General features: G+C 41.8%; 1 protein-coding gene across 2 annotated transcripts in view; it reads right to left on the bottom strand.

Moving 5' to 3' along the window:
• Positions 1-421: 421 nt before the first annotated feature.
• Positions 422-21,020, bottom strand: part of lancl2 (LanC lantibiotic synthetase component C-like 2 (bacterial)) — a 35,825-nt gene continuing 15,226 nt past the window's right edge. For both annotated transcript variants that reach the window (XM_041967770.1, XM_041967768.1), the window contains 5 exons: positions 19,600-19,746; positions 18,218-18,400; positions 14,174-14,350; positions 12,555-12,627; positions 422-1,185 (listed from right to left, as the gene is read on the bottom strand). In XM_041967770.1, the coding sequence (XP_041823704.1) occupies positions 1,136-1,185; positions 12,555-12,627; positions 14,174-14,350; positions 18,218-18,400; positions 19,600-19,746 (630 nt within the window). In that variant the 3' untranslated portion in view covers positions 422-1,135. The remainder of the gene's footprint in view (positions 1,186-12,554; positions 12,628-14,173; positions 14,351-18,217; positions 18,401-19,599; positions 19,747-21,020) is intronic.

Below are 21,020 nucleotides of genomic sequence, written 5' to 3'. Positions count from 1 at the left end.
GCCCTGTTAAATTTGAGCTGTTCAGTCATGTCTGGGCTTTGGCTGGTCATCAGATTTAATTATCCCAGATCATTGTGTGAGTGCGTTGGTGTGCACAGCATATCAAGAAGATATTTTGTTGTTTTTTTTTTGGAAATCTGTCCTGAATATGTGGCTACTGATGCTGAGACACTTTGAGGCTTAATATTTTATTTTCAGGTTCTGCTGATCCACACAGACTCAAACTTGTTACAACGACCTGTCAGGAGATGTGATCGTATTCCACGCTCACGCATTGGAGAATGGGTTGTGCCAGGGTTTACATTTTTCAGCAACACACCGTCCCTGTAGCAACACCGTCCACGTCCACATGTTCTCGGATCCCCGTCTCTCTTCTATACCAAAACACTGACTCTCCAAAAAACAAAAGTTAACCTTCAGCTGAAAGACAGAACTAGATTTTAATAGAACAGCGAAAGCAAAATGAGGAATTTTATTATGAGTCATTACACTTGTGACACTGCAGGTGAAATTAGCCGTCCCCGTGTGACGTGAGTCTAGATTCAACCGAAGACCACTGGCAGGGAAGTTAAAGACACAACCAGAAACCTAACACGCGAGTCTCCTGGAAGCCCCGGCTCCCAGGTGGAAACCATGGAAAAACCTGGATCATTCACGTCATGCATCAGACAAGAAGAGGACCAGATCATTAAATTAGAGATGAGAGCACAAACACCTGCACAACTGAAACCCTCAAAAACACGACAAACACAGGAAAGCAGGCACCGAGAGTCAATAAGACGGAGCATGCAGAGGCGTAGCGATACCTAAACACCGTCCCTTTACACACCCTGTTTCTGGCCCAGCGCTACGATGTTAATGTCTGAGTGTTCAGGCTGCTTGCTGCCTGCTGACACCACCGCAGGGTCCATATATCTGCCCTGCAGGACAGAGACTCCTGGTGGGTCAGAATCCAATCACACCGTCCTTCCCGATCTTTCATCCAGTTCGTCTCCAGTCTGGTCATCTGCCTCAGCCTGACCACCCGAGGCCAGTGACCCAGTAAAACATCTGCTCCCTGCACCTCTCCTCCGTCATCATCCTCACATACAACACCTGGCAGCTCAAAGTTCAAAAGGCAGGGAAGCAGGAGGCATCAGGGGTCTCCATCTCTGGACATGGTAATTGGATGGCTCCAGCCCATACCTGTGGAGAGAAACATTCATTAACCAGGGACAGCTGGTCCTAGTCTGCAGATACCAGGTCTGGTCTGAGTTCAGACAATCAGGAGCTGCGAAGGAAAACACTGAGCAAACACTCCGAGACGTTTATGGCCGAAGAAGAATCAACTTTCTATTGTTACATGTCGCTTCAAACTTAAAGCTGAAAGCTGATCCCAGTAAATACCAGTCTGTAGAAGCTTTTAATCCTAGTATAAATAAGTCTGTAGCAGCTTTTAATCCCAGTATGTACCAGTCTGTAACGGCTTTTAATCCCAGTATAAACCAGTCTGTAACAGCTTTTAATCCCAGTATAAACCAGTCTGTAACAGCTTTTAATGCCAGTATAAATCAGTCTGTAGCAGCTTTTAATCCCAGTATAAACCAGTCTGTAGCAGCTTTTAATCCCAGTATAAACCAGTCTGTAGCAGCTTTTAATCCCAGTATAAACCAGTGTGTAGTAGCTTTTTAATCCCAGTATAAACCAGTCTGTAGCAGCGTTTAATCCCAGTATAAGCCAGTCTGTATCAGCTTTTAATCATAGTATAACCAGTCTGTAGCAGCTTTTAATCCCAGTATAAACCAGTCTGTAGCAGCTTTTAATCCCAGTACAAACCAGTCTGTAGCAGCTGTTTAATCCCAGTATAAACCAGTCTGTATCAGCTTTTAAACCCAGTATAAACCAGTCTGTAGCAGCTTTTAATCCCAGTATGTACCAGTCTGTAACAGCTTTTAATCCCGGTATAAACCAGTCTGTAACAGCTTTAATCCCAGTATAAACCAGTCTTGTAGCAGCTTTTAATTCCCAGTATAAACCAGTCTGTAGCAACCTTTTAATTCCCAGTATAAACAGTCTGTAGCAGCTTTTTAATCCCAGTATAAACCAGTCTGTAGCTGCTTTTTAATCCCAGTATAAACCCAAGTCTCTAACAGCTTTTAATCCCAGTATAAACCAATCTGTAGCAGCTATTAATCCCAGTATAAACCAGTCTGAAACAGCTTGTTATCCTAGTATAAACCAGTCTGTAACAGCTTTTAATCCAGTATAAACCAGTCTGTAGCTGCTTTTAATCCCAGTATAAACCAGTCTGTAGCAGCTTTAATCTCAGTATAAACCAGTCTGTAGCAGCTTTTAATTCCCAGTATAAACCAGTCTGTAGCAGCTTTTAAATACCAGTGTAAACCAGTCTGTAGCAGCTTTAATCCCAGTATGAACCAGTCTGTAACAGCTTTTAATCCAAGTATAAACCAGTCTGTAGCAGCTTTTAATCCCAGTATAAACCAGTCTGTAACAGCTTTTAATCCAGTATAAACCAGTCTGTAGCAGCTTTTAATCCCAGTATAAACCAGTCTGTAGCAGCTTTTAATCCCAGTATAAACCAGTCTGTAGCAGCTTTTAATCCCAGTATAAACCAATCTGTAGCGGCTTTTTAATCCCAGTATAAACCAGTCTGTAACAGCTTTTAATCCCAGTATTAACCAGTCTGTAGCTGCTTTTAATCCCAGTATAAACCAGTCTGTAGCAGCTTTTAATCCCAGTATAAACCAGTCTGTAGCAGTGTTTAAATCCCAGTATAAACCAGTTCTGTAGCAGCTTTAATCCCAGTATAAACCAGTCTGTAGCAGTTTTAAATCCCAGTATAAACCAGTCTGTAGCAGCTTTTAATCCCAGTATAAACCAGTCTGTAAAGTCTTTAATTCCAGCATAAACCAGTCTGTAGCGGCTTTTAATCCCAGTATAAACCTGTCCTGTAGCAGCTTTTAATCCCAGTATAAACCAGTCTGTAGCGGCATTTAATCCCAGTATAGAACCAGTCTGTAGCGGTTTTTAATCCCAGTATAAACCAGTCTGTAGCAGCTGTTAATCCCAGTATAAACCAGTCTGTAACAGCTTTTAATCCCAGTATAAACCAGTCTGCAGCAGCTTTTAATCCCTGTATAAACCAGTGTGTAGCAGCTTTTTTACCCCAGTATAAACCAGTCTGTAGCAGCTTTTAATCCCAGTATAAACCAGTCTGTAACAGCTTTTAATCCCAGTATAAACCAGTCTGTAACAGCTTTTGATCCCAGTATAAACCAGTCTGTAACAGCTTTTAATCCCAGTATAAACCTGTCTGTAGCAGCTTTTAATCCCAGTATAAACCAGTCTGTAGCGGCATTTAATCCCAGTATAAACCAGTCTGTAGCGGTTTTTAATCCCAGTATAAACCAGTCTGTAGCAGCTGTTAATCCCAGTATAAACCAGCCTGTAACAGCTTTTAATCCCAGTATAAACCAGTCTGTAGCAGCTTTTAATCCCTGTATAAACCAGTGTGTAGCAGCTTTTTTACCCCAGTATAAACCAGTCTGTAGCAGCTTTTAATCCCAGTATAAACCAGTCTGTAGCAGCTTTTAATCCCCAGTATAAACCAGTCCTGTAGCAGCTTTTAATCCCAGTATAAACCAGTCTGTAACAGCTTTTAATCCCAGTATAAACCAGTCTGTAGCTGCTTTTAATCCCAGTATAAACCAGTCTGTAGCAGCTTTTAATCCCAGTATAAACCAGTCTGTAGCAGTGTTTAATCCCAGTATAAACCAGTCTGTAGCAGCTTTTAATCCCAGTATAAACCAGTCTGTAGCAGTTTTAAATCCCAGTATAAACCAGTCTGTAGCAGCTTTTAATCCCAGTATAAACCAGTCTGTAACGTCTTTTAATTCCAGCATAAACCAGTCTGTAGCGGCTTTTAATCCCAGTATAAACCTGTCTGTAGCAGCTTTTAATCCCAGTATAAACCAGTCTGTAGCGGCATTTAATCCCAGTATAAACCAGTCTGTAGCGGTTTTTAATCCCAGTATAAACCAGTCTGTAGCAGCTGTTAATCCCAGTATAAACCAGTCTGTAGCAGCATTTAATCCCAGTATAAACCAGTCTGTAACAGCTTTTAATCCCAGTATAAACCAATCTGTAGCAGCTTTTAATCCCAGTATAAACCAGTCTGTAACAGCTTTTGATCCCAGTATAAACCAATCTGTAGCAGCTTTTAATCCCAGTATAAACCAGTCTGTAACAGCTTTTAATCCCAGTATAAACCAGTCTGAAACAGCTTTTAATCCTAGTATAGACAAGTCTGTAACAGCTTTTAATCCCAGTAATAAACCAGTCTGTAGCTGCATTTAATCCCAGTATAAAACAGTCTGTAGCTGCTTTTAATCCCAGTATAAACCAGTCTGTAGCAGCTTTTAATCTCAGTATAAACCAGTCTGTAACAGCTTTTTATCCCAGTATAAACCAATCTGTAGCAGCTTTTTATCCCAGTATAAACCAGTCTGTAGCAGCTTTTAATCCCAGTATAAACCAGTCTGTAACAGCTTTTAATCCCAGTATAAACCAGTCTGTAACAGCTTTTAATCCCAGTATAAACCAGTCTGTAGCAGCTTTTAATCCCAGTATAAACCAGTCTGTAGCTGCTTTTAATCCCAATATAAACCAGTCTGAAACAGCTTTTTATCCTAGTATAAAACCAGTCTGTATCAGCTTTTAATCCCAGTATAAACCAGTCTGTAGCTGCTTTTAATCCCAGTATAAACCAGTCTGTAGCTGCTTTTAATCCCAGTATAAACCAGTCTGTAGCAGCTTTTAATCCCAGTATAAACCAGTCTGTAGCAGCTTTTAATCCCGGTATAAGCCAGTCTGTAACAGCTTTTAATTCCAGTATAAACCAGTCTGTAACAGCTTTTAGTTCCCAGTATAAACCAGTCTGTACCGGCTTTTAATCCCAGTATAAACCAGTCTGTAACGCCTTTTAATCCCAATATAAACCAGTCTGTAGCAGCTTTTAATCCAGTATAAACCAGTCTATAGCTGCTTTTAATCCCAGTATAAACCAGTCTGTAGCAGCTTTTAATCCCAGTATAAACCAGTCTGAAACAGCTTTTAATCCTAGTATAAACCAGTCTGTAACAGCTTTTAATCCCAGTATAAACCAGTCTGTAGCTGCATTTAATCCCAGTATAAACCAGTCTGTAGCTGCTTTTAATCCCAGTATAAACCAGTCTGTAGCAGCTTTTAATCTAAGTATAAACCAGTCTGTAACAGCTTTTTATCCCAGTATAAACCAATCTGTAGCAGCTTTTTATCCCAGTATAAACCAGTCTGTAACAGCTTTTAATCCCAGTATAAACCAGTCTGTAACAGGTTTTGATCCCAGTATAAACCAGTCTGTAACAGCTTTTGATCGCAGTATAAACCAGTCTGTAACAGCTTTTAATCCCAGTATAAACCAGTCTGTAGCAGCTTTTAATCCCAGTATAAACCAGTCTGTAGCGGCATTTAATCCCAGTATAAACCAGTCTGTAGCGGTTTTTAATCCCAGTATAAACCAGTCTGTAGCAGCTGTTAATCCCAGTATAAACCAGTCTGTAACAGCTTTTAATCCCAGTATAAACCAGTCTGTAGCAGCTTTTAATCCCTGTATAAACCAGTCTGTAGCAGCTTTTTTACCCCAGTATAAACCAGTCTGTAGCAGCTTTTAATCCCAGTATAAACCAGTCTGTAACACCTTTTAATCCCAGTATAAACCAGTATGTAGCAGCTTTTAATCCCGGTATAAACCAGTCTGTAGCAGCATTTAATCCCAGTATAAACCAGTCTGTAACAGCTTTTAATCCCAGTATAAACCAGTCTGAAACAGCTTGTTATCCTAGTATAAACCAGTGTGTAACAGCTTTTAATCCCAGTATAAACCAGTCTGTAGCTGCTTTTAATCCCAGTATAAACCAGTCTGTAGCAGCTTTTAATCTCAGTATAAACCAGTCTGTAGAAGCTTTTAATCCCAGTATTAACCAGTCTGTAGCAGCTTTTAATCCCAGTATAAACCAGTCTGTAGCAGCTTTTAATCCCAGTATAAACCAGTCTGTAGCAGCTTTTAATCCCAGTATAAACCAGTCTGTAGCAGCATTTAATCCCAGTATAAACCAGTCTGTAACAGCTTTTAATCCCAGTATAAACCAGTCTGTAGCTGCATTTAATCCCAGTATAAACCAGTCTGTAGCTGCTTTTAATCCCAGTATAAACCAGTCTGTAGCAGCTTTTAATCTCAGTATAAACCAGTCTGTAACAGCTTTTTATCCCAGTATAAACCAATCTGTAGCAGCTTTTTATCCCAGTATAAACCAGTCTGTAGCAGCTTTTAATCCCAGTATAAACCAGTCTGTAACAGCTTTTAATCCCAGTATAAACCAGTCTGTAGCAGCTTTTAATCCCAGTATAAACCAGTCTGTAGCTGCTTTTAATCCCAGTATAAACCAGTCTGAAACAGCTTTTTATCCTAGTATAAACCAGTCTGTAACACCTTTTAATCCCAGTATAAACCAGTATGTAGCAGCTTTTAATCCCGGTATAAACCAGTCTGTAGCAGCATTTAATCCCAGTATAAACCAGTCTGTAACAGCTTTAATCCCAGTATAAACCAGTCTGAAACAGCTTGTTATCCTAGTATAAACCAGTCTGTAACAGCTTTTAATCCCAGTATAAACCAGTCTGTAGCTGCTTTTAATCCAGTATAAACCAGTCTGTAGCAGCTTTTAATCTCAGTATAAACCAGTCTGTAGAAGCTTTTAATCCCAGTATTAACCAGTCTGTAGCAGCTTTTAATCCCAGTATAAACCAGTCTGTAGCAGCTTTTAATCCCACTATAAACCAGTCTGTAGCAGCATTTAATCCCAGTATAAACCAGTCTGTAACAGCTTTCAATCCCAGTATAAACCAATCTGTAGCGGCTTTTAATCCCAGTATAAACCAGTCTGTAGCTGCTTTTAATCCCAGTATAAACCAGTCTGTAACAGCTTTCAATCCCAGTATAAACCAGTCTGTAACGTCTTTTAATTCCAGCATAAACCTGTCTGTAGCGGTATTTAATCCCAGTGTAAACCTGTCTGTAGCAGCTTTTAATCCCAGTATAAACCAGTCTGTAGCGGCTTTTAATCCCAGTATAAACCAGTCTGTAGCGGCTTTTAATCCCAGTATAAACCAGTCTGTAGCGGCTTTTAATCCCAGTATAAACCAGTCTGTAACAGCTTTTAATCCCAGTATAAACCAGTCTGTAGCAGCTTTTAATCCCAGTATAAACCAGTCTGTAGCAGCTTTTAATCCCGGTATAAACCAGTCTGTAACACCTTTTAATCCCAGTATAAACCAGTATGTAGCAGCTTTTAATCCCAGTATAAACCAGTCTGTAGCAGCTTTTAATCTCAGTATAAACCAGTCTGTAATAGCTTTTAATCCCAGTATAAACCAATCTGTAGCGGCTTTTAATCCCAGTATAAACCAGTCTGTAGCTGCTTTTAATCCCAGTATAAACCAGTCTGTAGCAGCTTTCAATCCCAGTATAAACAAGTCTGTAACGTCTTTTAATTCCAGCATAAACCTGTCTGTAGCGGCATTTAATCCCAGTGTAAACCTGTCTGTAGCAGCTTTTAATCCCAGTATAAACCAGTCTGTAGCGGCTTTTAATCCCAGTATAAACCAGTCTGTAGCGGCTTTTAATCCCAGTATAAACCAGTCTGTAGCGGCTTTTAATCCCAGTATAAACCAGTCTGTAACAGCTTTTAATCCCAGTATAAACCAGTCTGTAGCTGCTTTTAATCGTAGTATAAACCAGTCTGTAGCAGCTTTTAATCCCAGTATAAACCAGTCTGTAGCGGCATTTAATCCCAGTATAAACCAGTCTGTAGCGGTTTTTAATCCCAGTATAAACCAGTCTGTAGCAGCTGTTAATCCCAGTATAAACCAGTCTGTAACAGCTTTTAATCCCAGTATAAACCAGTCTGCAGCAGCTTTTAATCCCTGTATAAACCAGTGTGTAGCAGCTTTTTTACCCCAGTATAAACCAGTCTGTAGCAGCTTTTAATCCCAGTATAAACCAGTCTGTAACAGCTTTTAATCCCAGTATAAACCAGTCTGTAACAGCTTTTGATCCCAGTATAAACCAGTCTGTAACAGCTTTTAATCCCAGTATAAACCTGTCTGTAGCAGCTTTTAATCCCAGTATAAACCAGTCTGTAGCGGCATTTAACCCAGTATAAACCAGTCTGTAGCGGTTTTTAATCCCAGTATAAACCAGTCTGTAGCAGCTGTTAATCCCAGTATAAACCAGTCTGTAACAGCTTTTAATCCCAGTATAAACCAGTCTGTAGCAGCTTTTAATCCCTGTATAAACCAGTGTGTAGCAGCTTTTTTACCCCAGTATAAACCAGTCTGTAGCAGCTTTTAATCCCAGTATAAACCAGTCTGTAGCAGCTTTTAATCCCAGTATAAACCAGTCTGTAGCGGCATTTAATCCCAGTATAAACCAGTCTGTAGCGGTTTTTAATCCCAGTATAAACCAGTCTGTAGCAGCTGTTAATCCAGTATAAACCAGTCAGTAACAGCTTTTAATCCCAGTATAAACCAGTCTGTAGCAGCTTTTAATCCCTGTATAAACCAGTGTGTAGCAGCTTTTTTACCCCAGTATAAACCAGTCTGTAGCAGCTTTTAATCCCAGTATAAACCAGTCTGTAGCAGCTTTTAATCCCAGTATAAACCAGTCTGTAGCGGCTTTTAATCCCAGTATAAACCAGTCTGTAACAGCTTTTAATCCCAGTATAAACCAGTCTGTAGCTGCTTTTAATCCCAGTATAAACCAGTCTGTAGCAGCTTTTAATCCCAGTATAAACCAGTCTGTAGCAGTGTTTAATCCCAGTATAAACCAGTCTGTAGCAGCTTTTAATCCCAGTATAAACCAGTCTGTAGCAGTTTTAATCCAGTATAACCAGTCTGTAGCAGCTTTTAATCCAGTATAAAACCAGTCTGTAACGTCTTTTAATTCCAGCATAAACCAGTCTGTAGCGGCTTTTAATCCCAGTATAAACCTGTCTGTAGCAGCTTTTAATCCCAGTATAAACCAGTCTGTAGCGGCATTTAATCCCAGTATAAACCAGTCTGTAGCGGTTTTTAATCCCAGTATAAACCAGTCTGTAGCAGCTGTTAATCCCAGTATAAACCAGTCTGTAGCAGCATTTAATCCCAGTATAAACCAGTCTGTAACAGCTTTTAATCCCAGTATAAACCAATCTGTAGCAGCTTTTAATCCCAGTATAAACCAGTCTGTAACAGCTTTTGATCCCAGTATAAACCAATCTGTAGCAGCTTTTAATCCCAGTATAAACCAGTCTGTAACAGCTTTTAATCCCAGTATAAACCAGTCTGAAACAGCTTTTAATCCTAGTATAGACAAGTCTGTAACAGCTTTTAATCCCAGTATAAACCAGTCTGTAGCTGCATTTAATCCCAGTATAAACCAGTCTGTAGCTGCTTTTAATCCCAGTATAAACCAGTCTGTAGCAGCTTTTAATCTCAGTATAAACCAGTCTGTAACAGCTTTTTATCCCAGTATAAACCAGTCTGTAGCAGCTTTTAATCCCAGTATAAACCAGTCTGTAGCTGCTTTTAATCCCAGTATAAACCAGTCTGTAACAGCTTTTAATCCCAGTATAAAGAAGTCTGTAACAGCTTTTAATCCCAGTATAAACCAGTCTGTAGCAGCTTTTAATCCCAGTATAAACCAGTCTGTAGCTGCTTTTAATCCCAGTATAAACCAGTCTGAAACAGCTTTTTATCCTAGTATAAACCAGTCTGTAACAGCTTTTAATCCCAGTATAAACCAGTCTGTAGCTGCTTTTAATCCCAGTATAAACCAGTCTGTAGCTGCTTTTAATCCCAGTATAAACCAGTCTGTAGCAGCTTTTAATCCCAGTATAAACCAGTCTGTAGCAGCTTTTAATCCCGGTATAAGCCAGTCTGTAACAGCTTTTAATCCCAGTATAAACCAGTCTGTAACAGCTTTTAGTTCCCAGTATAAACCAGTCTGTACCGGCTTTTAATCCCAGTATAAACCAGTCTGTAACGCCTTTTAATCCCAATATAAACCAGTCTGTAGCAGCTTTTAATCCCAGTATAAACCAGTCTATAGCTGCTTTTAATCCCAGTATAAACCAGTCTGTAGCAGCTTTTAATCCCAGTATAAACCAGTCTGAAACAGCTTTTAATCCTAGTATAAACCAGTCTGTAACAGCTTTTAATCCCAGTATAAACCAGTCTGTAGCTGCATTTAATCCCAGTATAAACCAGTCTGTAGCTGCTTTAATCCCAGTATAAACCAGTCTGTAGCAGCTTTTAATCTAAGTATAAACCAGTCTGTAACAGCTTTTTATCCCAGTATAAACCAATCTGTAGCAGCTTTTTATCCCAGTATAAACCAGTCTGTAACAGCTTTTAATCCCAGTATAAACCAGTCTGTAACAGGTTTTGATCCCAGTATAAAACCAGTCTGTAACAGCTTTTGATCGCAGTATAAACCAGTCTGTAACAGCTTTTAATCCAGTATAAACCAGTCTGTAGCAGCTTTTAATCCCAGTATAAACCAGTCTGTAGCGGCATTTAATCCCAGTATAAACCAGTCTGTAGCGGTTTTTAATCCCAGTATAAACCAGTCTGTAGCAGCTGTTAATCCCAGTATAAACCAGTCTGTAACAGCTTTTAATCCCAGTATAAACCAGTCTGTAGCAGCTTTTAATCCCAGTATAAACCAGTCTGTAGCAGCATTTAATCCCAGAATAAACCAGTCTGTAGCAGCTTTTAATCCCAGTATAAACCAGTCTGTAACAGCTTTAGATTCCCAGTATAAACCAATCTGTAGCGGCTTTTAATCCCAGTATAAACCAGTCTGTAGCAGCTTTTAATCCCAGTATAAACCAGTGTGTAGCAGCATTTAATCCCAGTATAAAACAGTCTGCAGCTGCTTTTAATCCTAGTATAATCCAATCTGTAGCAGCTTTTAATCCCAGTATAAACCAGTCTGTAGCAGCTTTTAATCTCAGTATAAACCAGTCTGTAGCAGCTTTTAATCCCAGTATAAACCAGTCTGTAGCAGCTTTTAATCCCAGTATAAACCAGTCTGTAGCAGCTTTTAATCCCAGTATAAACCAGTCTGTAGCAGCTTTTAATCCCAGTATAAACCAGTCTGTAACAGCTTTTAATCCCAGTATAAACCAGTCTGTAGCAGCTTTTAATCCCAGTATAAACCAGTCTGTAGCAGCTTTTAATCCTAGTATAATCCAATCTGTAGCAGCTTTTAATCCAGTATAAACCAGTCTGTAGCAGCTTTTAATCTCAGTATAAACCAGTCTGTAGCAGCTTTTAATCCCAGTATAAACCAGTCTGTAGCAGCTTTTAATCCCAGTATAAACCAGTCTGTAGCAGCTTTTAATCCCAGTATAAACCAGTCTGTAGCAGCTTTTAATCCCAGTATAAACCAGTCTGTAGCAGCATTTAATCCCAGTATAAACCAGTCTGTAACAGCTTTTAATCCCAGTATAAACCAATCTGTTGCAGCTTTTAATCCCAGTATAAACCAGTCTGTAACAGCTTTTAATCCCAGTATAAACCAGTCTGTAGCAGCTTTTAATCCCAGTATAAACCAGTGTGTAGCAGCTTTTAATCCCAGTATAAACCAGTCTGTAGCAGCTTTTAATTCCCAGTATAAACCAGTCTGTAGCAGCTTTAAATCCCAGTATAAACCAGTCTGTAGCAGCTTCTAATTCCCAGTATAAACCAGTCTGTAGCAGCTTTTAATTCCCAGTATAAACCAGTCTGTAGCAGCTTTTAATCCCAGTATAAACCAGTCTGTAACAGCTTTTAATCCCAGTATAAACCAGTCTGTAGCAGCTTTTAATCCCAGTATAAACCAGTCTGTAACAGCTTTTAATCCCATTATAAACCAGTCTGTAGCAGCTTTTAATCCCAGTATAAACCACTCTGTAACAGCTTTTAATCCCAGTATAAACCAGTCTGTAACAGCTTTTGATCCCAGTATAAACCTGAGAATAAAACTACATTTAGTGGCTGGATTGTAAACGTCCTGGACGGGATAGAAATGTCTGGAAAGCTTTGTAGATCAGCTAAAGGGTAGCTATCCATTACAGTTTACCCCACAGAGCTACACACCTGCGCTCCTGCTGGTGGAGGAGGAGATGGAGCTCAAACACAGTCTTACATTCAGATAAGAGAAATAAACTGTTGAACTTTAACAGGACTGATGAGATGAAACTTAAAGTCTGTGGCTGCTTGTGGTTGCCACCGAATCTTCAGAAAGGATCTGTGAGCAGCATCATGACCTCCTGACATGTTCAGATACAGCCAGGATCTGCAGCTATGTGTGGGAAACACATAAATCCCTCAGCATGGAGATGCATTACCCCTCACATCTGAGCCAAGACCATGCATGAAGACTCTTGGAGGAAAGTCACGTATTTTAAGGTAAATACAGAAATATGTGGTACCTTCAAAAAGAGAGTACGGCCTGTCTGGGATGCGACAGCCGTGAGTCCCGTAGTCCAAACACCACTCAGCAAACTGGAGGAAGACATTATCAGCATCATGTCGTTAACGCTGCATCCAGTAATGAATTGTATGTTCAGAACACACATTCTTATGGGCTCGGCACACAGGAGCTGACCAACGACAGCGACAGCAGCAGTACCGTGCATCGCGCTCTAAGATCGCTTCTCTAAGAAATTTGATTAGTTATGATATTGGTGGGGATTTTGACATTTTAAACCAGTCCATGACGTAACAAAGTATGACAGATAGAATCAGAAGATTTTACACAAATTGACAGAAATCTTGCTGTTTACTGTATAAATGAGAGACAACTCTGGGTTCATCCGAGTTTACAAAATAGGGAACAACATCGTGAATATCATAATTTGATGGACCTGAAGGCTGATCCAGATCAATCTAGAACCTACGTTTGGACTAATTCACTCTGGCGCCATGCGGCTGCCTTTTATTTAGCTAAAATATTCTTCCATGTTCAGAGTGTTTGCAGACAGTGCCGTCCAGACTGCTCTCATTGGCTGTAGTGCCAGGCAACAGCGACAAAAATTTGACATTTTTCTATTTTCTTGTGTCACGTCGCAAACCTCTGTGTGCACGTCTACTAGGCCTGTCACGATAACAAATTTAGCTGTACGATAAATTTTCTCAGAAATTATCGCGATAAACGATAATATTGCGCAAAGCGCTAATGTGTCATTTTGAGACCATTCTCAACTAATATAATGACATATGCCATAATAATGCAAGTACCCCTTTTGTAAAGGTCAATAAACTAAATAAATAAAAGCGCCTTTTTCACATACGCCGGGACACCGGCCCAAAAGTAATGCGACCCACTGGGAATCCTCCCAAACCTCTCGATTAGCCGGCATTGCTCTTAATGTGTATTTTGTCAAATACGCTAGTATATAGGCTGACTCTATTTGCGTAATGTGCCTGCGGATTACAGGGGTTATTACGGTAGACCAGGAAGTGGGGGCTTTGTACTGACGTCGTAAGCTAGAATGTGTGTGTTCTGCTTACATGTGGGGAGCAGCGAAATGATAAAAGAGGAGGTGCTTGCATCTATTATTTCTCCATTCGACTTATTTACATATTTTAGCATGAGAATCGGAGGTTTAGCGCGAGAGCGTGAGAAGCCACTTAAATGCGCAAGTCTCACGGCCATTGCGTGTTGGCAGCCCTGTAAAACAAATGCGGCTTACCGGCTCGTGCTGCAACATGCTGCAGTCAAGTATGACACCAGAGAGATCACTCCGCAACAAACCAGAGCGTTGAGTCGAAATACTCCATAGTGAAACCTATTGTCATACACAGTTTATGGTAAAGGGGGGACTAACAAAAATTATCGCGGCCGGCAAACTTATCGTGCTCTTATTTTCTTATCGTTCAATTAATTGACTTATTGCTTATCGCGACAGGCCTAACGTCTACATGAACGAGCGCAACATTTCACATGCACGAATGACGCCTGTTGCTTGGCTGGTTCCATAGGAAATGATGGAGAAGGAGTGATGTCGCCTCCCGTGTGTCCAGCCCATTAGAAGGTTGTTGGGTTCACCTTGCAGGCACGATACAGGTATTTCTTCTCCTGGGTGAGCTTGTACAGGGCCAGGAACGCATAGCCGTTTCCGGCGGTGCCGTGGCAGATACCGTAGCCTTTTCTGAGCAGACCCCGCTGCCAGATCACCTCCGAACATTCCACAGCCTCCTTCAAGTACTTCTCCTCTTTAAACACCTGCAGACACAGATGGACAGACATGCTTGAAACAGACGAGGTCATTTTCATCTTGAAGTGTAAGGTAGTTCAGCTGTAGAACCAACAGGGGACAGACAAACCATATCCCCAGGCTTCATTAGCCTCATTAATCCAGAATGTTGCTACTTCATTGGATAACCAAGCTGAGGGATGACCCGTCACACAGGGACGAACAGGGTGGGAAAGCAGCCCGTCAGATAAGATGGGATTCAACCAGCCAGCCTCCTACAGCTGCTCAGTAGCAGGGGGCGGGGCTTTAGTTTGATGGACACACCAGCCAATCTGGTAGGCCTGTTTTTATCATGTTAAAGAAGGAAGTGGGCAGATGCTCCAACGTCAGTTGTGGTACAGTCATAACCGTGGCGTACGCCACTTTCAGTTGCCGACAATAGCCAAACAAGCATGTCACTGACTTGTGTTGTCCTGGAAATAAAGAAACTTTTCCGAACTTTTGGCCATGCATGCCAACTCCTATGTTTATTATGTGGGGTGAACACACACTAAGATTCTTTTTTGTTTTATAACATAGTTAAAGTAGCTGGAAACTGAGGAAACACTAAAGCTTGCTGGGTAAACTTCACCTTCCCCCGGCGTCCCAGTATATGCTCGTCTTGGTATAACAGACCAGGTAGAAATGTGAATATCATGGAAGCAGTTGTTAATTAAAGCTGGTATGTACTAAAATTACGTGTTGTGGTTACCACCAGCATTTGTTTGTGTGATGTTTATACTGACTACTTTTTGGGCTGTGAAACAGGTAAACAGGAATCTGATGCAGACCATCGATAGGAACACCTGGATAAGAGAGGAGAACCTGCAGGAGGACAGGGAGAAAGTTTACCTCTCGTTTGCTGCAAAGCCTGAAAACATGAGGAAAACAGCAGTGCAGTGATGGGGGGCATGGTGTCTGTAATGGAGAGTACAAAAAAATTCTAATAAAACCTGTTATTGGTTATATAACCATATATATATATATATGTTTGGTTTTAATTGAGCTCCGAATATATATATATATATCTATATATATATCTATATATTCGGAGCTCAATTAAAACCAAACTTACTTATTTCAGTCTAACCCAAACTTCAATAAAACCAGAAGCCAGAGGAAACTGCTTTGCAACTTAGGTTAGTTTTTACTGATCAAATACAATTTATGGTAAACCAGAAATGGTGTGTCAGACAGTTATTGCTCCTCACGGTTAAAACACTCCATTAAAGCCGACCCAACTTCAGTCTCTTCCACACCGACTGTGTTCACCACCGGTAGCTCCTGATGCCAATGCTGGACCAGGATACCCATCAGTAATGTGTCTTCTTTAAAACGGAGGCTGTGGTCCGATCACAGATGTACAGGGAGGACTCCGGGGACACACAGAGGTTTTAAACAAACTGCCGTGTTTTAAAATCCAGAACAATGGAATCCCACCAGCATCTAGACCATGGATGTGTCCAGACAGCAGGCAGCCTCCGCATCAGATCGATGTAAGTTTAGTCAGGCTGGGCTACGTCTAGTAGCTGACGGCTAAAAACATCATAGCATAACTGAATAATTACCTCTCTCCTTCACCATAGTCGCCGTCCTCTGCGCTGAATAATCTAACGTTCATGGACAGCCATGAACAGATGACTGGTCAATGTGTGTGAGTCTAGGCCAGTTTGGAAGAGCAGGACAGTAAACTCCATGTTAACCTGTGCCTGATGTTTCCTACTTCCTTCTCCTCAAAGTTAATTATTCAGTGGGAACATATGGACCAGTAAAGACGTTCGGTAAACAAATAATTATTGATTAATGAAGAAAAGTAAGAAAAAGCTGATATTTACAGATTTTGCAGCATAGTCTGTGGCTCAGGGTCCCCGGCCAGAAGATAATGCTGTTTGGGGGCATTGGCATGGAGAAGTTTGGGAACCCCTGGCCTAAGCCACCAACTGACACCACCATTTTGTCAAGGTGGGAAGCAACCAGTCCCCCCCCCCCTCCTCTCTTCTCGGAGCCAGTATCTGTGAGGATGTGATGCAGCGTCTGGGAGGAGAAGAAAGATCTTTACCGTGTCCACACAACCGTCCCTGTGTTCCACATCACAGCTCTTGAAGCTCATCAGCCACCACACTAATGCTGCTGGACCTGACCACTTCCACCAGACACACTAGTGCTGGGGACGGCCGGAGCTCGGGACCACATGTCCCTGGTCAGGGTCGGGACCTCCTCGTCCTCACTGCCTCCCCCGACTGTGGAAGATGTAAAGGATGCAGCACATCAGCCAATTAATCAGCCCTACTACATGTTAGCATTGCTGCTTCCTGGTGTCTGCTAACATCTGCTGGACTGTAGGATCTCATGCTGAACCCGGTACGGGGGTATGTAATCCAGAAGAGGTTAAAGCCCGTTTATTGTTCTTCTGCTGGAGAACAGTCAGGAATGTGAGGATAATCTCACACGTCTCTTTCAGTCACTTTAAATTCACTTTTTTTCCAACAGAAGTGACAGTTATTTGTATTTCTACGGCCACAGCTACATCCAGCCCCATCACTTACAGTCCACTTATATGGACTGTAAGTGAAGCCTACCCAGCATTGGGCTTCCAGCAGGTACCTAGTTAGTAAAGGCCTGACAGCAGTAAGATGAGCTGGAGACATGACAACACCTGGTAAGATGTGAAACTACTTCCTGGACTGCAGCAAACCTGCTGCACAACCAAGGCTGAATGAAAAGCATCACAATCACCCTGACCTCTGAACAGACAATGATTACTGGGGTCCTCTCAGCCTGCCTCATCACAACTCACCGCTAATGCTTAGTTCATACACCTACACACATACACATACTAGCTGCTGGTGTGTGAGTTATGCTATAGGGACACTATAGATGGTCTGCTGGTCTCTAGAAGCCGTCAGGATGTTCCTGCTTCTTTCCAGGTGCAGCAGCTCTTTAGTTTCTCTGTTTTAGCTCGGGTTGCAGCTGTTCTGTTTTAAATGGTAAAAGTCTGTATTTATATAGCGCTTTTTACCCAAAGTGCTTTACAATATACATCATATTCACAGAAGCTGCCATGCAAGCACTAACCACGACCCATCAGGAGCAATTTAGGGTTCGGTGTCTTGCTCAGGAACACCTCGACATGAACTCAACAGGCCAAGGATTGAACCAGCAACCCTCAGGCTACAAGACGACCGCTCTACCCACTGAGCCACGCCACCCTGTGTTCTCCCTTTTGTTTTGTTCTCCGTTTTTCTATCTTTCCTCTTCCTCTTTCTCCTCTATCCACCTTTTTCCTTCTGTTTCTCCGGTCCAGCAGTTAAAAGCAAAGACATATTTTAAAATAAACATGAAGAAAAACATTTAAGATTCAGGAGGAGCCCCTGATCCAAAGGCTGCTCTTGGCAGAGTAAATTAGTTCAGTACAACACGGCAGCCAGACCATCATTCTGCTGCCGCCATGCTGGACAGGACCGGTGAAAAACAACCAGACGGCGATCATGATGATTATAAATCATTTCACCATAATTTACAGTAAATGCAGCCTGAAATCTTCCATCTACTTATTTGTCTGAGCTGTGGGAACAGTAGGAGGGGGATAAGCAGTGTCCCACTGTGCTTTCTTCTCCTTGCAGAGCCAGACTCTGCATTAGAGAGAGGAACAGCCAGAATAGCAGCACATTAGCTGCCAAGTGGCTTCCTAATGGAAAAATAGAAATCAGCCTACAGCAGGCAGGCCGATGAGCCTGGCATTCAGCCAGCCACAGCAACATTCAACCTACCACATCACTACTGTATCTGCTGAGGCTGCAGTTCAGAGTCGTGCCACAGGGGCACACTTGTGTCCAGGATGCAGACATTATTCTCACCTTATGGGCCATGATGAGCATGTGGACGACTCCAGGCGCTCCGTGGCACCAGTGCACCAGTCGGTCGCTCTCGTTGCTCAGTGATGACGGGAAGTTCCCGGATCGAAACCTCTTGTGGCGGACGTAGTCGATGCTGGGACGCAGCAGCTCGGACAGCAGGTCTGGATGGACCCTGGCTCCAGGCTGAAGAGACGAGAAAGATCCATTTACCTCCTGCTGCTCAGATGTGTGAGGTCGTACAGGGAGCAGCGTTCATGTCTGAAATACATATCGTCTTTAATGAAGTTCTTTTCCAAATTTATGTCCTCTTGCAGCTCTGACCAAAACTACCAAGTTTAAAAATACAGAAATATAACGCTGATAAAAACAAACTGATGTGCCAATAAATTCAAGAAAAAAAGAATTTAGAAAATACTTTCCAATTAGGAAACCTATAAAACATAAAACAAATTTAGATCTCTTTAGTCATTTTGAGCTGTTTTAAATTAACTTGTTTAATTAATCATATCTATTTACTTCTCATTACATTACAGTCATTTAGCTGACTTTCAGTGGTTAGACAGCAGCGTTAGGGTCATACCCAAGCTGTTACTCGTCGGCTGGGGAATTGAGCTCTGGTCTCCCGCATGGGAGACGGATGCTCTGCTAAATGAGCTATCCAGCCTCTTCTCCATCTCATCTACGGTACATTATAACATTATGGTACGTTATAACCTGAAGACGAGGTTCTTCCCAAGCTGAAAAGGAATTCAAGGAGCCCACAGTGCTGACAGCAGCTAAGTTAAAGGGATGGCCACATAAAACAGTCTCTGATTTATTATCATTTAATCCTAAAATATTTACACCCATCCCGGTTTTAATGGCATGCAGACATTTGATTAAGCTCAGCATTCAACCTGGATCAGGCCTGAGGGGGAGATACATTTAGAGGTCATTAGAAAACCGTGGAAAGAAATGTGCCTCCTCAGGATGGAGCCTAGTGGCTGCATGTATAAAATAAAAAGGATTGGACCCAAGATGGAGCCTTTGCAGGGAAGAACCGAGGAAAATCCCTCAGATAAGAACAGAAAGACTAGCTAAAAAAGTAAGAAGTGCACAAGTCATGATACTTGCCATAACAGGTGCTACCTGGAACTAACCATGCAGGGTTCCCAAACTTTTTCTTTGGGCTGGAGTGTCTAATTATTAGCATTATTATAATCACATTTAGATGTATGCACTAAACTTAAAAAATGGATTTTTCTTCAAATATAAAAAAGTCTAACATCAAGGCTTCTGGCTCATTTAATCTTCTACTTGCTGATCTGTTAACAGGGGGACTATTTAACTAGGGGTGCCCAGACTTCTGCATGCCACGGTATCTGGTTAACCATCTGCCTGACCTGCATCAGCATGCAGTAGATGCCAGCCAGGCCGTGGGCAGCTCCGATGTACTGCTTCTTGTGCCACTCATAGAGGAGGGGGCAGCGGTCCGTCTTCTTCTGCTGAGCCGACATGTTTTTCCCGGATTCCACAATGGACGTCACAACCTGGTTTAGAAGAGAAATGACAGCTGGAATCTGCAGGAAGTGGAAAAACTGAAAATAATAAATGGGGCCTTGATAAGACTGCAGAGCCTTTTTATGTAGTAGCTTCTCCAGTTTAGTTAGCATGAGCAAGAAACGGCAGCAGTCAACTCTTGTTAGGAACACTAAACTACCTTTTAATGATTCATGGATCTGAAGTTCAACCTGAGCATGAGAATGAGGCTTTGACTGTGGCATGGTTGCTAGACAATAGAAGATGGAGAAACGTTGCTGGTCTGATGAGTCTCCATTTCAGCTCCACATTCAGATGCTCGGCTCAGAATCTGCTGGAAACATCATGAAAACATGGATCCATCCTGCCTTGGATCAATGCTTCAGGCTGCTGCTGGTGTAATGGTGGGGGGAGATTTTCTTGGTCCACTTTGGGCCCCTTAGTACCAACGTGGCCTGGTTGAACCAGCACAGCCTACCTGAGTATTGTTGCTGACCATGTCCATCCCTTTATGACCACAGTGGAGCATCTTCTGATGCTACTTCCAGCAGGATAATGCACCATGTCACAAAGCTCAGATCATCTCCACCTGCTTTCTAGAACATGACCATGAGTTCACTGGACTCCAACGGCCTCCACAGCCACCAGATCTCAGTCCAGTAGAGCAGCTTTGGGATGTGGTGGAACGGGAGATTCTCATCATGGATGCAGCCGACAAACCTGCAGCAACTGTGTGATGCTGTCATGTATTATATGTCATATTTCATTTATGTAAGACTTAATTCTGCAGTGAAGGCATATGGAGTTCCACGGTTCCCTGGGAAAAACCTCTGAAGGAGCACCGCATGGAGAAATGCAGACAGAGGTCTAGAGGGACGGTGACCCACATTTATAGTTCCCTGCATGGTCAATCTGCAAGTACACTGATAGTTCAAAAGGTGTGAGAGAAAGACCTCCAGAGCACGGGTGCAGAGCCTGACTAGGAAATGACAATTTTCAGATTAAACACCACCTCTAAAAACTTAGCACACCAACTCCTACATTATAAAATGTAGGAGTTGGTGGCCTGAAGATCCAAACCAGTCCAAAAGTCTCTCTCAGGATCACATGCTGGGCACAATGATGCATAAAAATAATAATAATAATAATAATAATAATAATAATAATAGTAGTACATTTATATCAAGCTTTATTGCTGACGGCACTCAAAGCGCTTACACTGGCTGCTGAACTGGCCTCAGTTTCAACATCTGACGGGCTCTTTATGTTCTACTGGGAAGAGAAA

Source organism: Melanotaenia boesemani, chromosome 18 (genome assembly GCF_017639745.1).
Source record: "Melanotaenia boesemani isolate fMelBoe1 chromosome 18, fMelBoe1.pri, whole genome shotgun sequence".
Classification (NCBI taxonomy): Eukaryota; Metazoa; Chordata; class Actinopteri; order Atheriniformes; family Melanotaeniidae; genus Melanotaenia; species Melanotaenia boesemani.
The sequence above is the reverse complement of the archived record's forward strand: the minus strand, read 5'-3'. Positions and strand labels throughout refer to the sequence as shown.